This window comes from Mus pahari, chromosome X (genome assembly GCF_900095145.1).
Source record: "Mus pahari chromosome X, PAHARI_EIJ_v1.1, whole genome shotgun sequence".
Taxonomy (NCBI): Eukaryota; Metazoa; Chordata; class Mammalia; order Rodentia; family Muridae; genus Mus; species Mus pahari.
The window spans coordinates 80,982,511-80,995,480 of NC_034613.1; the positions used below are offsets into that span (position 1 = coordinate 80,982,511).

Sequence of the window (12,970 nt, forward strand, 5' to 3'; positions counted from 1 at the left end):
TGTCCTGGAACTCACTCTGTAGACCAGGCTGGCCTCGAACTCAGAAATTCGCCTGCCTCTGCCTCCCAAGTGCTGGGATCAAAGGCGTGCGCCACCACGCCCGGCTTTAACATTTTTAAAACATTCATTTATTATGCATAGTGTTCTGCCTGCATATATGTCTATACACCAGAAGATGGCGCCAGAACCCATTCTATAATTGTGAGACACTATAGCAATTGAACTCAGGAACTCTGGAAGAGCAACTCAGTGCTCTCAAGAGCCATCTTTCCAGCCTAGCCCCTACCCCAACACTTTTTATTTATTTCATGTTTATGGGTGTTTTACATACATATATATCTATGCACCATGTGTCTGCCTGGTACCCACAATGGTCAGAAGAGAGGGTTGAAGTCCTTGGAACTAGACTTAGAGAGTCCTGAGCTGTCATGTGGGTTCTGGGAATCAAACTTGAGTCCTCTGGAAGAACAGTCATAGTAATTAATTGCTAAGCCATCTCCCTAGCCTTCACTAGTTCTTTTGAGATAGAATTTCAGTCTCTAGTGAAGAATGGTATAAACTATGAAGCCCAGGCTGGCCTTGAACTCCCTATAATTCTCTTGGCTTCAATGTTCAATTTCTTGGCTATGGATAGAGCTGGCAAGATGGCTCAGCGGGTGAAGAGTACTGACTGCTCTTCTGAAGGTCCTGAGTTCAAATCCCAGCAACCACATGGTGACTCACAACCATCTGTAATGAGATCTGATGCCCTCTTCTGGAGTGTCTGAAGACAGTTACAGTGTACTTACATATAATAAATAAATAAATCTTAAAAAAAAAAAAAAACTCTTAAAGAATTAAAATAATAATAATAATAATAATAACAAAAAATAAAGTTCAAGACTGATAAAGATTGCTCAGCAGATAAAGGCATTTATCACTAAGCCTGACTACCCGTTAGAGAAGTTGTTCTCTGACCTCCACATATATATTGTGGTATGTGTGCACATGTACACACGCGCACACACACACACACACACACACACACACACACACACACTGAAACTAAGTCACTGTTTTCCATACATACACTAACAAGAACTTAAGCTCTTTAATAGACAGTGGCAAAAGTGAACAAAACTTACCGCCAGTGTTTCTCAACTCTTCTGCTAAGGGCAATTTTTTCTCCTACTTCTGTGCACACAGGATTGGTCAAAACAATTTTGNCCAAATCAGCCTTGACAGCACTAACTCTTCCTCCTGTTGACAGGGATCCTNTGTTGACCATAAGCACTTCATTCTTAGACAGCTTTTGGACCTAGGAAAATAAATTGGAAAAAGAGGGACAACACATAAGAAAGCACTTTCTGAAGAGCGTGGTGGCATACAGTTTTAGCCAGGTCCTCAGGAGGCACAGGCAGACTGAGCTCTGTGACTTTGAGACCAGCTTGATTAACATAATGAGTTCTAGGGCAGACAGGGCTACTTTGAGAGACCCTGCCTCAAAAAGCCAAACAAATAGTTTCTGTTTTGGTGGGGATTTAAAAAACAAACAAACCAACAGGACTGCCACAGAGGTGTTCTTGATCCCCCTCCCACTATAGGGTTTTTCCTATAGGGTCCTGGCGGTCCTTAACTCAGAGAGCTCCCTGCTTCTGCCTCCCAAGTGCTGGGAGGAAAGGCTTGTACTGCTACTTCCGGCTATTCTTAAATTTTTTATTTTTAATTTAAAAAATATATTTATATTTCATGTGTGAGTGTTTTACATGTACTCCTGCATGCCAGAAGAGGGCATCAGATCCCATTACAGATGGCTGTGAGCCACCATGTGGTTGCTGGGACTTGAACTCAGGACTTCAGCCACTGCTCTTAACCACTGAGTCATCTCTCCAGCCCTGTTTTTTTGTTTTTTTAAGGAAGTCAACAAACTCCCACATTCACTGCATATTAACTATGAAAGACCAAAGCTGAGTCTAGCATTGCTGCGGATCCCCCTTAGAAACACGAGTTATGCAAAGCACATACCTTTGCTGCTTTCTTGTCTCCTTCAGTACGTACACCCAGAAGACGTCTAAGCAGGAAATAGGAAATTTCCAGTTCTGTGAATATCTCAGGTAAAGCTCCAACTGCACCAAGCACTTGTCCCACCATTCTGTCAGCTCGGCACAAAGTGGGGTCGATCTTTGTTCCAACTCCTAACATAAAATAAGATGTATGCAGCCTTATTATCTAAAATATCCTTGGAATGATTTACTTCAAAGTCTAGTTAAGAACTGACGCCCTTTTACATATACTTCAATTTTCATACACATATGGTAAGTGTAACAAAATACTTGTTCTATTTTAATTTGCTTTTGTTTTTTTGAGACAGGTTTTAATTTTTTGTTTTGTCTGTGCAGGAGCCCTTGGCTGTCCTAAAACTTGCTCTGTAGACCAGGCTGGCCTCGAACTCGGATATCTGCCCGCTCCTGCCTCCTGAATGCTGGGATGAAAGGCATGCGCCACCAGTATGCAGCATTTTTTTTCAGACAAGGTCCTAACATGTAGGTGAGGCCGGCCTCCAACTTACAGAGATCTACTTCCTTTGTCTGGGATTTCATTTAAACTTAAATTTTCAGTGAAAATATTTAGAACAAGCCTTTTTAAACGATTCTTATTCTCCCTTCAAATTTTTTAGACAAGGTTTCCTCCCCCTGTGTTTTGATGTGTCTGAGAGCACCACGTGCATATAGTTCCCACAGAGGCCAGAAGGGGTGACAGACACCATGCAAAGAGAGTTTGTGAGTTGTCCTAGAAACTGGGTTCCCTGGAAGAGCAGCAGTGCTTTTCAACATGGAGCCATCTCATGTCTTCAGGCCCTATTTTTTATATTTAAGCTATGTGTATATGTTTACCTCTGTGTTTGGCTCTGCGTAGGTTAAGTGTGGTGCCAGAAGAAGGTACTGACTCTCCTAGAGCTGGAGTTACAGCTGGTTGAGAGCTGCTCAAAAATTCAGACCTCTGCGAAAGCAGTGACATTCCTAACCATTGAGCCACATTTCCCGAAACAAAGCACATATAGCTAGTGTTTTGAGTGCTAGGCCATCAAACTTACTATGTCAGGCACAATGCCTAGACCAGAAATTCCCGGGATTGGCTGGAAGACCTTAAGTTCTAGCTCAGCCTGAAATGGAGTGAGTTCAAGGCCAGCCTGGGTGACCTTGTGAGCTCCTTTCTTAAAAGGAAAGAGTGAGGCTGAAGAGATGGCTCAGTGACTTAAGAGCACTGGCTACTTTTCCAGAGGATTCAGGTTCAATTCCCAGCACCCATACGACAGTTCACATTGTAGCTTTAGTCTCAGGGGACTCAATGCCTTCTTCTGACCTTTGTGGGCACTAGGCATGCATTTGCATGCACACACACAACCCACATACGTAAAAATAAATAGTAATCTAATTTTGAAAACAGAGGACAAAGAGGGCTATATCTTAGTGATAGAGTGCCTGCCTAGCATGTTCTAGACTTTAGGTCTAAATCCTAGTACTTCAAAACAATAGCCAGAAATAATTATTGTTTCTATTAAGTATCTCCCACCAAAATATACTTTGAAAATATTGTTCATTAGCAATGTGGATGCATGAGTGAGCAGGCATCTTTACCTAGCCATATTGCCAGCCCCTAAATGTGTTCTTTCTGTTTAAAACATTTCAAGATGCACCAATAAAGCCAGGTTGATGGTACACACCTGGTAAGTCTACCACTTGGTAAGCTGATCCAAGAGGGTTGCCTTGAGTACCAGCCTAGCCAAAAATATATTATATGACAAGAGTCTATGTCAAAAATTAAAACGGGCTGGAGAGATGGCTCAGTGGTTAAGAGCACTGACTGCTCTTCCAGAGGTCCTGAGTTCAATTCCCAGCAACCACATGTGGCTCACAACCATCTATAATGAGATCCCATGCCTTCTTTTGGTGTGTCTGAAGACAGTTACAGTGTACTTATATACATGACATACTTTTAATATTAGTACTTGGGAGAAAGAGGCAGATGGATCTTTGTGAATCTGAGGCCAACCAGGACCCCAGAAAACAAAAAAAAAAAACCCCCAAAACAACCCTCCCTCCTGACAACAAAAACAACCAAAGGGGAGGTAGAGAGATGGCAGTAATTAAGAGCACTTGGTGTTCTTCTAGAGAAGCTGGGTTTGGCTCCTAGAACTCACAAGGCAGCACACCATCTCTGAAACTCTAGCTTCAGACTGCTCTGATGCATTGGTACACACAAGCTGTACAGACATATATGCAAATAAACTCATACACATAAAAATAAAAGTCTGTTAAAAACAAAACAAACCTTACACTCTATCTTTGATCTTTCCTATGAAATGTACCATGAATCACAACAAACAAACAAAAAAGGAAAGTCCTTACCAATGAGACCACCTGGGGCAGCATATTGAAGATCATTATGTTCCGCAAAAAGTGACACAATTTTGGAAAAGATTGGTTTACACATGAGTTTTCCTTCACTATCTTTGGAGACAATACCGGGTCTGACTTCTATCTCCTGGCCTACCTGTAAACACATAATTGGCAAGGAGAATTATAAAACAATACATGTTTATTCGCATACAAATGTTATAACAAAACTAAAAAGATTACTTTTATTTACTTATTACTTTTATGGTCTGCAACTCACTAGGTAGAAGTAGCTGGCCTTGAATTCAGATACCAGTCTGCTTCTGTGTCCCAGCCGTGCACCACCATGCCAGATCAAAATTACTTTAAAAAAAAAAAAAAAAACACACATATATATGTTTTTCGAGACAGGGTTTCTCTGTGTAGCCCCAGGTATCCTGGAAGTCACTCTACAGACCAGGCTGGCCTTGAACTCAAGACATCTGCCTGCTTCTGCCTCCCTCCATACTTAAAGGTATATACTACTATGCTCAGCTATTTCTTTTCTTTTTAAAGGAAAAAACTGGCATGGAGGTGCCACATGGCTCTACAGTTCTACTTCTGCACAAGATCAGAGACCAGTTCTCAGCACCCACATGGCAGCTCACAACTCAGAACCATCTCTAAGGTCCAGGGGATTCAATACCCTCTTCTGGCCTCCTTGGAAAGATGGAGACAACCACCACCCATGTCTATGAAATAAACAAATCTAAAAGAAAAATTTTAAATCAGTTCCCACCTAAGTGTTGCCAAGTACCAAATAAACCTGTTGTCACATAAAATATGTTCCATATTCACTGGAAAACTTTAAATTTAGAGATCACACATCTTCCAAAGACAAAACCAAATCCATATCCAATACTAGACATCATGGAAAAAACATTTCCCACTGGGCATAGTGGTGTATGCCTTTAGTCCCAGCACTTGGAAGGCAGATTAGGATAAGGGTGGTCTGATGAACTGGCCCAGAGGATAAAGGTGCTTATCTTACCATCAAACCTGATAACATGAGTTCAATCTCAGAGACACCATGATGGAAAGAGTCAACCCCTGAAAAGCTGTTTTACCTATATATACTGTGGCACTTACACACATATACACACAATAAACAAGTATACAGAGTAACAAGTCAAATCCAATTTACCTTTAACACTCCTTTTAGAATACTACCACCAGCTACACCTCCCTTAAGGTCATCGACTTCACAGCCAGGTTTGTTGACATCAAATGACCTGATGACTAAAAGAAAAATTTAAAACAAATTAAAGCCATTTCTATGTACTTCAATTTTAGCTTTAGATGACACATTATTTTCCAAGTCAACTTTTCTAAAAACAACCAAATGATATTGCTTTGATGTTTGAAGTCTTACTTATAACAAGAAAACAAACAAACAAACAAAAAACCCAAGAAATAGCTTGAAAGTTCATTAAAAGATGGTTTATTCATCTGTAATGTAATCTGATACCATCTTCTGGTGTCTGATACACTAGTGTACTCATATATGTACAATAAATAAAATCTTAAAAAAAGAAAACAAAAAGATGGTTTATTTAAGTATGTCAATACTATAAAAGGGTCTCTACCATGGAATATCATACAACCATTTGAAACTAATGTTAAAATTATATATAATGATCTGGGATGGGTTCTGTGTACTGTTAAAGAAAAAAAGTAGTGGCTGTGTGAAGGAGGAAGAGGAGGAGGAGGAGGAGACGGCAGCAGAGGCGGCATTGAAGAGAATCACCTTGGCCCCAGAGAGACGGACAGAACAATTTAGAGTTGCAGAAGGGAGGTTATCTGAAATGTAGGAGGAAAGGGAAAGTGGTCCTGGAAGGGCCGCCCAAAAGCATCTTGGGTAGCAAAGACTGATGGGCTTCACAGAAGGGAACACGGCAGCAAAGTTAAAAGTAGATTTAGAAGGAGTTGAGCCAGGAGTACTGGAAGGAATGGTAGGCTAGCTGAGGAAGATTTAGAAGTGTCCAGCCGGGGGCTGGAGAGATGGCTCAGTGGTTAGGAGTACTGACTACCCTTCCAGAAGTCCTGAGTTCAATTCCCAGCAACCACATGGTGGCTCACAGCTATCTGCAATGGGATCTGATACCCTCTTCTGGTGTGTCCAAAGATAGCAACAGTGTGCTCATGTAAATAAAATAAATAAATCTAAAAAAAAAAAAAAAAAAAAAAAAAGAAGTGCCCAGCCACTGAGCTAGTAAGACATGTTAAAATAAGCTAATAATGTGTGTGCGCGCGCCTTTCATTCACAGGTCCAAAGACAGTTCCTGGGCAGGCAGCAAAAACTCACCACTACAAATACATGGCTTATGGCTTGCCGTTCACATCTAAGGGTTCTGTATAATTCAACCAGCCAAGGATCATGTATTGAGCACAGAAGTCTTCCCTTGACACCCTTTTTTGGCGAGGGCCATTATCCCCTATGCATCATAGCTATTTACATAGCATTTACAATAAATTAGCTATTATTCCTTAAGGCATACAGGAGGAGACTGGATGTACATGAGGTGGTACTGTCCTTGCTTGCCATGTATGAGGCCTTGGGCACCCCCAATTTCACCAGAAAAGTCAATCAATGAAGCATACAAGAGACTGTACTTGGGTACACGCAGTGCACCATTTAATTACTTAATTAATTAATTAATTATTTTTTGAGGAAGGTTCTCACCATGTAGCCCTGACTGACTGGAACTCACCCTGTAGACGGGTTAGCCTTGACCTCACAGAGACCCACTTGTCTACCTGTGTTGGGGTCTCCTAGCTCCTTGCTGCTGCCAAGCTTACCTTGTTACACTAATCACTCTCCTTCAGAGCACCAGCCCCCTACAGGCGCTGAGGCCCACCGGAGAGTTGCTACCTCCCCAGATCTCCCAAAATGCAGCATCCTTGGACTGCCTAAGTCAACGGGCACTCGTCCCCACCTCAATCCTTGGACCCGCCTACGATCGGACTGCCCCGGCCAGTGCTATTCAGCCTCATCCCCCTGCATGGAGTGGTGACAAAAACCCTTTGGCATTAAAACATATATATTGTGGTTTGGTCTGATTTTTCTTTATAAACAAATTTGGAGGCCAAAGTTAACGCCCTTAATAAGTGGTGCTGGCATTAGGGCAAGATGTTAAAAATATCATGGTTAGGCTAGCTACTAAGTGTCATGCTTCCTTCCATTCTGTTTGTGTCTCACCATTACCTTATAATACAACCTTTGATTGGAATAATACTAAAGCTCAATTGCAGAGAATTTGGACTTGGTTCAGTTAAAGGCATAAAATTTCGGATATTAGCAAGAGTCATTTGGACAATTAAAACATTGATGATTTGGCTACATTATAAAACTTCGGCTAAAACTAAAATTAATAGGGAGAAAATGCCACTGCCACTCTAGTAGTGACTCACATCAGGCCTAAAAACCTAGAGGAAAAAAAAAAAAAAGAGAGACTCAGCCTCCTAGAGTCCTGGCATTTCCAATCATATATTACACAAATCCTATCCGCATGTTAATAATGCCTCTGGCAGGGCCAAACCCAGGACATAGCTTAGAGTAATATACCTGTAAAAGTTACGCTCATATTCTAGTATTTACCAAGGCCTTAAAAATAGGAGAATTGTGGTATTGCTTTGGCAGAAACACCCAAATCAGGTTTTTCTGCTGGGCCCAAAAAAATCAGCATAATTAAGGATTTACTAAAGAACCCCTGGTGGTGAGATTAAATTCTGACTAGCCTTGCACCCAGCTTCCTCCTAGCTGCCTGGTCCCACCCCTAGACTATAGATCAGTTCAAAAAAATCTGCGTCAGGTTTGGCAGCCAGCCACCACGGTTCCTGGGCAAGACGATAGAGTATAAATGTATTTTGTGCCAGTCCAGCAAAGTATTTTTTAAATATTAAGGGCAAAAATGTTGGGGTCTCCCAGCTCCTTGCTGCTGCCAAGCCTACCTTGTTACACTAATCACTCTCCTTCAGAGCACCAGCCCCCTACAGGCGCTGAGGCCCACTGGAGTTGCCACCGAGAGGACCTCCCCAGATCTCCCAGAATGCAGCATCCTTGGACCGCCTATGTCAACGGGCACCCCCGCCTCGATCCTTGGACCTGCCTACAATCCCTTGGACCCGCCTATGATCTGACCGCCACCGGCTACTTCAAAGACTTAGGAGGGCGGGCTGGAGATCTTTCCATGTTATTTAAACAGAGTTCGGTTATTAAAATTCAGAGCCTTGATCAGAAACTTGTCTAGGCTTTCATTTTCCTCTTGCACATTCCATTTCAGCCAGCGCACCTCTCAGGATGAACCCAGACCGGATTAAAGTGAGTTTTGCCAGAAACTCACATACCTCCCAAGTGCTGGCATTACATGTGTTTGCTACCATGCTTGGTATTTTATATATACAACTTTTGTGTTTTATGGCTTCTACAGTACAAGTTTATTTTTAAAATAAAACAATTCTAAGACTACATGACTTATTCTTCTGTCACCCAAGAGAACTTTTCCCCAACAATCATACAAACAACTCTAAACAAAGACCTGGAAAGGCCTTTGAAAAGGTTCCTACAACTTTGAGCAGCAGCCACAGCTCAGTGAAGATAAGCCTATTGGTTTTTCTGCAAATGGTACAATGACATAATTTGTATCGAAACTGTACCATCTCAACAGCTTGTAATCCGTTAAAATTCCATGTTGGTCACCTAAAATACCATACATTCAGCACAAAGGGTTTCTTTTGTACTCAGAGTTCTGTCAACCAGCAGTATAATCTCAAGACATTATTTCAAATAGGTTTTATGGATTTACACCACCTTTGCAGAAAGAGAAAATACTAATAAGAAACACGGAAGAATCCAGTTAACTGTGACTCCTGTCACTTACCAATGAGACGGGGCTCTGAAGTAAAGTCTCTTGGGGGCACTGGTATTTTCTTCACTATGTACTCACAGACAACTTCAATATTGTACTTCAGTTGAGCAGAAATTGGAATAATTGGTGCCCCTTCTGCTACGGTTCCTACACAAGGAATTTCAAAAAGATCAAAATCCTTGGGTTTTACAAAACTTGATTTATACGCTAGATAAAGTAACTAGCACTAACAGAGGCCTAAACATTTCCATACCAACTCTATCTTTAACTCCTGAAAATGAAGTATTTGTCCTTTAAGGGGAAAACTGCTAAAATTATTTCACTGGGCCTATTTAACAAAGGCAAAATGCTGTGTTTAAAGGAATAAAACATGAACACTCCTGGGAAAACACTTTACTCGCTAAAAGATTTCTAACATACAATTAACCTTCCCATAAATGTCAAGAGGAAATTACAGACTCTTTGATAATCAAAGACTGGCTGGAACATATATTTTTTCATCAAGCAAACTGGCAAAGAAATAGCTAAAAAATAAATGGATTTTAATCAAAGTGGATTATTCTTTCTCGTATTAGAACTGGATTCCCAACAAGAAAAGGTTAAAAAAGAAAGGAACTCTGTAAAGATTGCTGTTTGGTTTTTGAGACAGGATCTCTTTATATAGTTCTTGCTGGCCTGGAACTAGCTATACACACCAACAAGCTGGCCCCGAAGTCAGAGGTCTACCTTCCTGTGCCTCTAGGAAGCTAGGATTAAAGACATGTGCCATGAGGCCCAGTAACAAGACTGTATTTAAATTCTTTTATTCATTTTACTATCACTAAGCATTTTTTTTTTTTTGGGAAGGCAGTGATGTGAACTCAATGTCCTGTGTATGCTAGGCAAGCACCCTGTCATTGAGGTATACATGCACACTAAGCTCTTAGGATTTAAAACACTTAATCTGATTTCCAAACTATACCTTTAGTTTTAACTTTGTACATTAAATGCAGAAATACTATTTACAATCTTATCAGGACCCCAACAAGTAGGGAGTAGAAAAAGCAACACATACGCCACCTACATTTACAAATGACCCTCTGATGCATTAGCCATTATAGCCATTAGAGCTTCTTACCTTGCACAAATGCCAGGATTTGCTCATATTGTTCCTTAGCCTGACTTTCTTTTACCAGATCAANTTTATTCTGTAAGATCAAAATATGCTTGAGTTTCATGATTTCTATGGCAGCCAGGTGTTCGGAAGTCTGGGGCTGAGGGCATGATTCATTACCAGCTAGTTGACAGAGAATAAAAAACATGCATAAGGATGACTAGAAATATCCAGACCATTCAATTTCAAAAACAGAAGGCAGACTGCTAGTTGGGAGGGGCTGAAGGGAGTAGAATTGGGCAGTGACCATTGAACAGTCAGGAGGTTCACTTTTGTGGTGATGAAATTTTAAATGTACTTCCTCTCACCGAGTTGTACCCTTTATGTGATAAACTGGTAAGATTTACATTATGCACATATCCTACCACCAACTCTGCTTTACCCTGTATTTTCTCTCACTGCAGCCTCACACTCCTAAGCAAGAAGCTTCCAATGAACAAGAATGTCTTCAAGAGCTTTTCCTTAGGACTTCTAGTTCAATGTAGTCTATGTATGTCCTGTTACACACCAGCTCTTATGAGGAGGCTTAACCTCAAGGCTACTCCTAAAACAAGAGTTCTGTGAAGACAAGCAACAGTATTGCACAATGGGTAAATTTTGTTCACCATGCTAACAACTACCCCCCTCAGTCTGTTCATGTGTTCTGTACAATATCCTCTTGCATACCTAAAAATACCACATTCATACCTGTCAAATCTCTTAACAGCACACATGGAAACACAGCTTTAACTCTGAAAACTCACATGTTTACCAGACCATGGCAATTACTACAAATAAATCATCTACATGGAGGGGCAACCCATAATACGTATGCTTTAACACAAATTCTAAATGGAAATAAGATGAGAAACCACACCACATTCCTTTTAGGACACTCTAAGCCTTCTCAGAATCCATAAAGGCCAGGACTCCTTTGCTTAGTATGTTGTTTGTGATATGTTCGAAGGAAATGGCATCCTGCATGTCACATTTCTATTTATGCCTCACTTAGATAATGGACATGGCCTCCCAAGGTTTTAGTTCTTCCTGAAATCTTCCACTCAGATTAGTTCTCCACTCTGATGATATTACCTATCAACAGAAGGGCTGCATCCATCACCGCTGCGCCGTTCAGCATAGTAGCCATCAAAATATCATGGCCAGGACAGTCAACAAAGGAAACATGCCTGATGATTGAGAAATACGATCAATCAAAACCATACACAAACTCTACATTTCTTAACATTAAATCACATGGGAGCTAGTTCTCAATGTTATAGAACGGCTGTAAAACTTGGTGTTTATAGACTTTGGGCCTGGTGCTTCTGGCACACAGGTACGCACAACCAGACAAGCACACGCATATCATTAAGAATAATAAATATGAAAAAAAGAGAGAATGGGGACTTTCATTTCAAAAAATTTTTTGTCTAAAATACCTCTTCCCCCGAAAAATGGAATCCTGCACCTGAAGTTAGAGACAGCATGACTTTAAGTTATGGTACCCACAGTCATGACTTTATAAGAATTATTTTTCATGTCTTATTTTAATCTCTCTTCTGTTTTCTGGCTGTGCTGGAGAGAGTTCAGAGGTTAAGACTGCTCTTCCAGAGGTCCTGAGTTCAAATCCCAGCAACCACATGGTGGCTCACAACTATCTGTAATGGGATCCGATGCCCTCTTCTGGTGTGTCTGAAGAGAGCAACAGTGTACTCACATACGTAAAATTAATAAATCTTAAAACAAAAAACTTTAAAAGGCAAAAAAATTTTCTTGGCTACTGAGTCATCTCTCTAGCCCCAGAGTCACAATTTTAAAAAGAACAAAAATGTATGCTCACATTGCCATGATCTAAAACTGGGATCAAGGATCAGAAAACTATGGGCCTCAGATTTGGCCTACCACAAACCCACACATGAACATACAGTTTATGTGTGCTTCTGTAATAGAAGAACAGAGATAAATACTTATGACAGAGACTTTAAGGCCCACAAAACAGAAAAAGCACTTGCACTTTACAAAAGAAGAATCTTTGACAAGAATTATCTCTGACCAGTGAGTGCTAGGACCAGAGTACACATTTTAAGGGGATGCCTAAACAGTAAAAACAGACCCTGGAATACAGAGTAGTGGTAAAGCATTTGCCTGCTAGCATTATGGGGCCTTTGGTGCAAGTCCTGGTGTTAAAGAAAAAAAAAAAAAATTAAGTCCAATATTTGGATAAAGAAAACCAAGCTTCAAAATCAATGCCAAAATCCATAATGATCAAAACTTCACCATTTTAAACAGAAAAAGAATCATTAACAATAGCTTGCCTGAAAGGCATAGTGGTGAATACCTTTAATCCTAGCACTCAGTAGGCAGAGGCAAGCAGATCTCTTGAGTTCATGATCAGCCTGGTCTACAGAATGAGTTCCAGTACAGCCAGGGCTACAAAGAGAAACCCTGTCTATAAAAACCAAACCATGCTGGGCGGTGATGGCACATGCCTTTAATCCCAGCACTTGGGAGGCAGAGGCAGGCGGATTTCTGAGTTCGAGGCCAGCCTGGTCTAC

General features: G+C 40.8%; 1 protein-coding gene across 1 annotated transcript in view; it reads right to left on the reverse strand.

Annotated features, from left to right (window-relative positions):
- Eif2s3 (eukaryotic translation initiation factor 2 subunit gamma) overlaps positions 1 to 12,970 on the reverse strand; it is a 20,871-nt gene that overhangs the window by 3,695 nt on the left and 4,206 nt on the right. The window contains exons 5-11 of the mRNA XM_021187366.2: positions 11,508 to 11,602; positions 10,401 to 10,559; positions 9,296 to 9,430; positions 5,560 to 5,654; positions 4,389 to 4,533; positions 2,005 to 2,174; positions 1,125 to 1,297 (exon numbers count right to left, since the gene is read on the reverse strand). Coding sequence (XP_021043025.1) covers positions 1,125 to 1,297; positions 2,005 to 2,174; positions 4,389 to 4,533; positions 5,560 to 5,654; positions 9,296 to 9,430; positions 10,401 to 10,559; positions 11,508 to 11,602 — 972 coding nt within the window. The remainder of the gene's footprint in view (positions 1 to 1,124; positions 1,298 to 2,004; positions 2,175 to 4,388; positions 4,534 to 5,559; positions 5,655 to 9,295; positions 9,431 to 10,400; positions 10,560 to 11,507; positions 11,603 to 12,970) is intronic.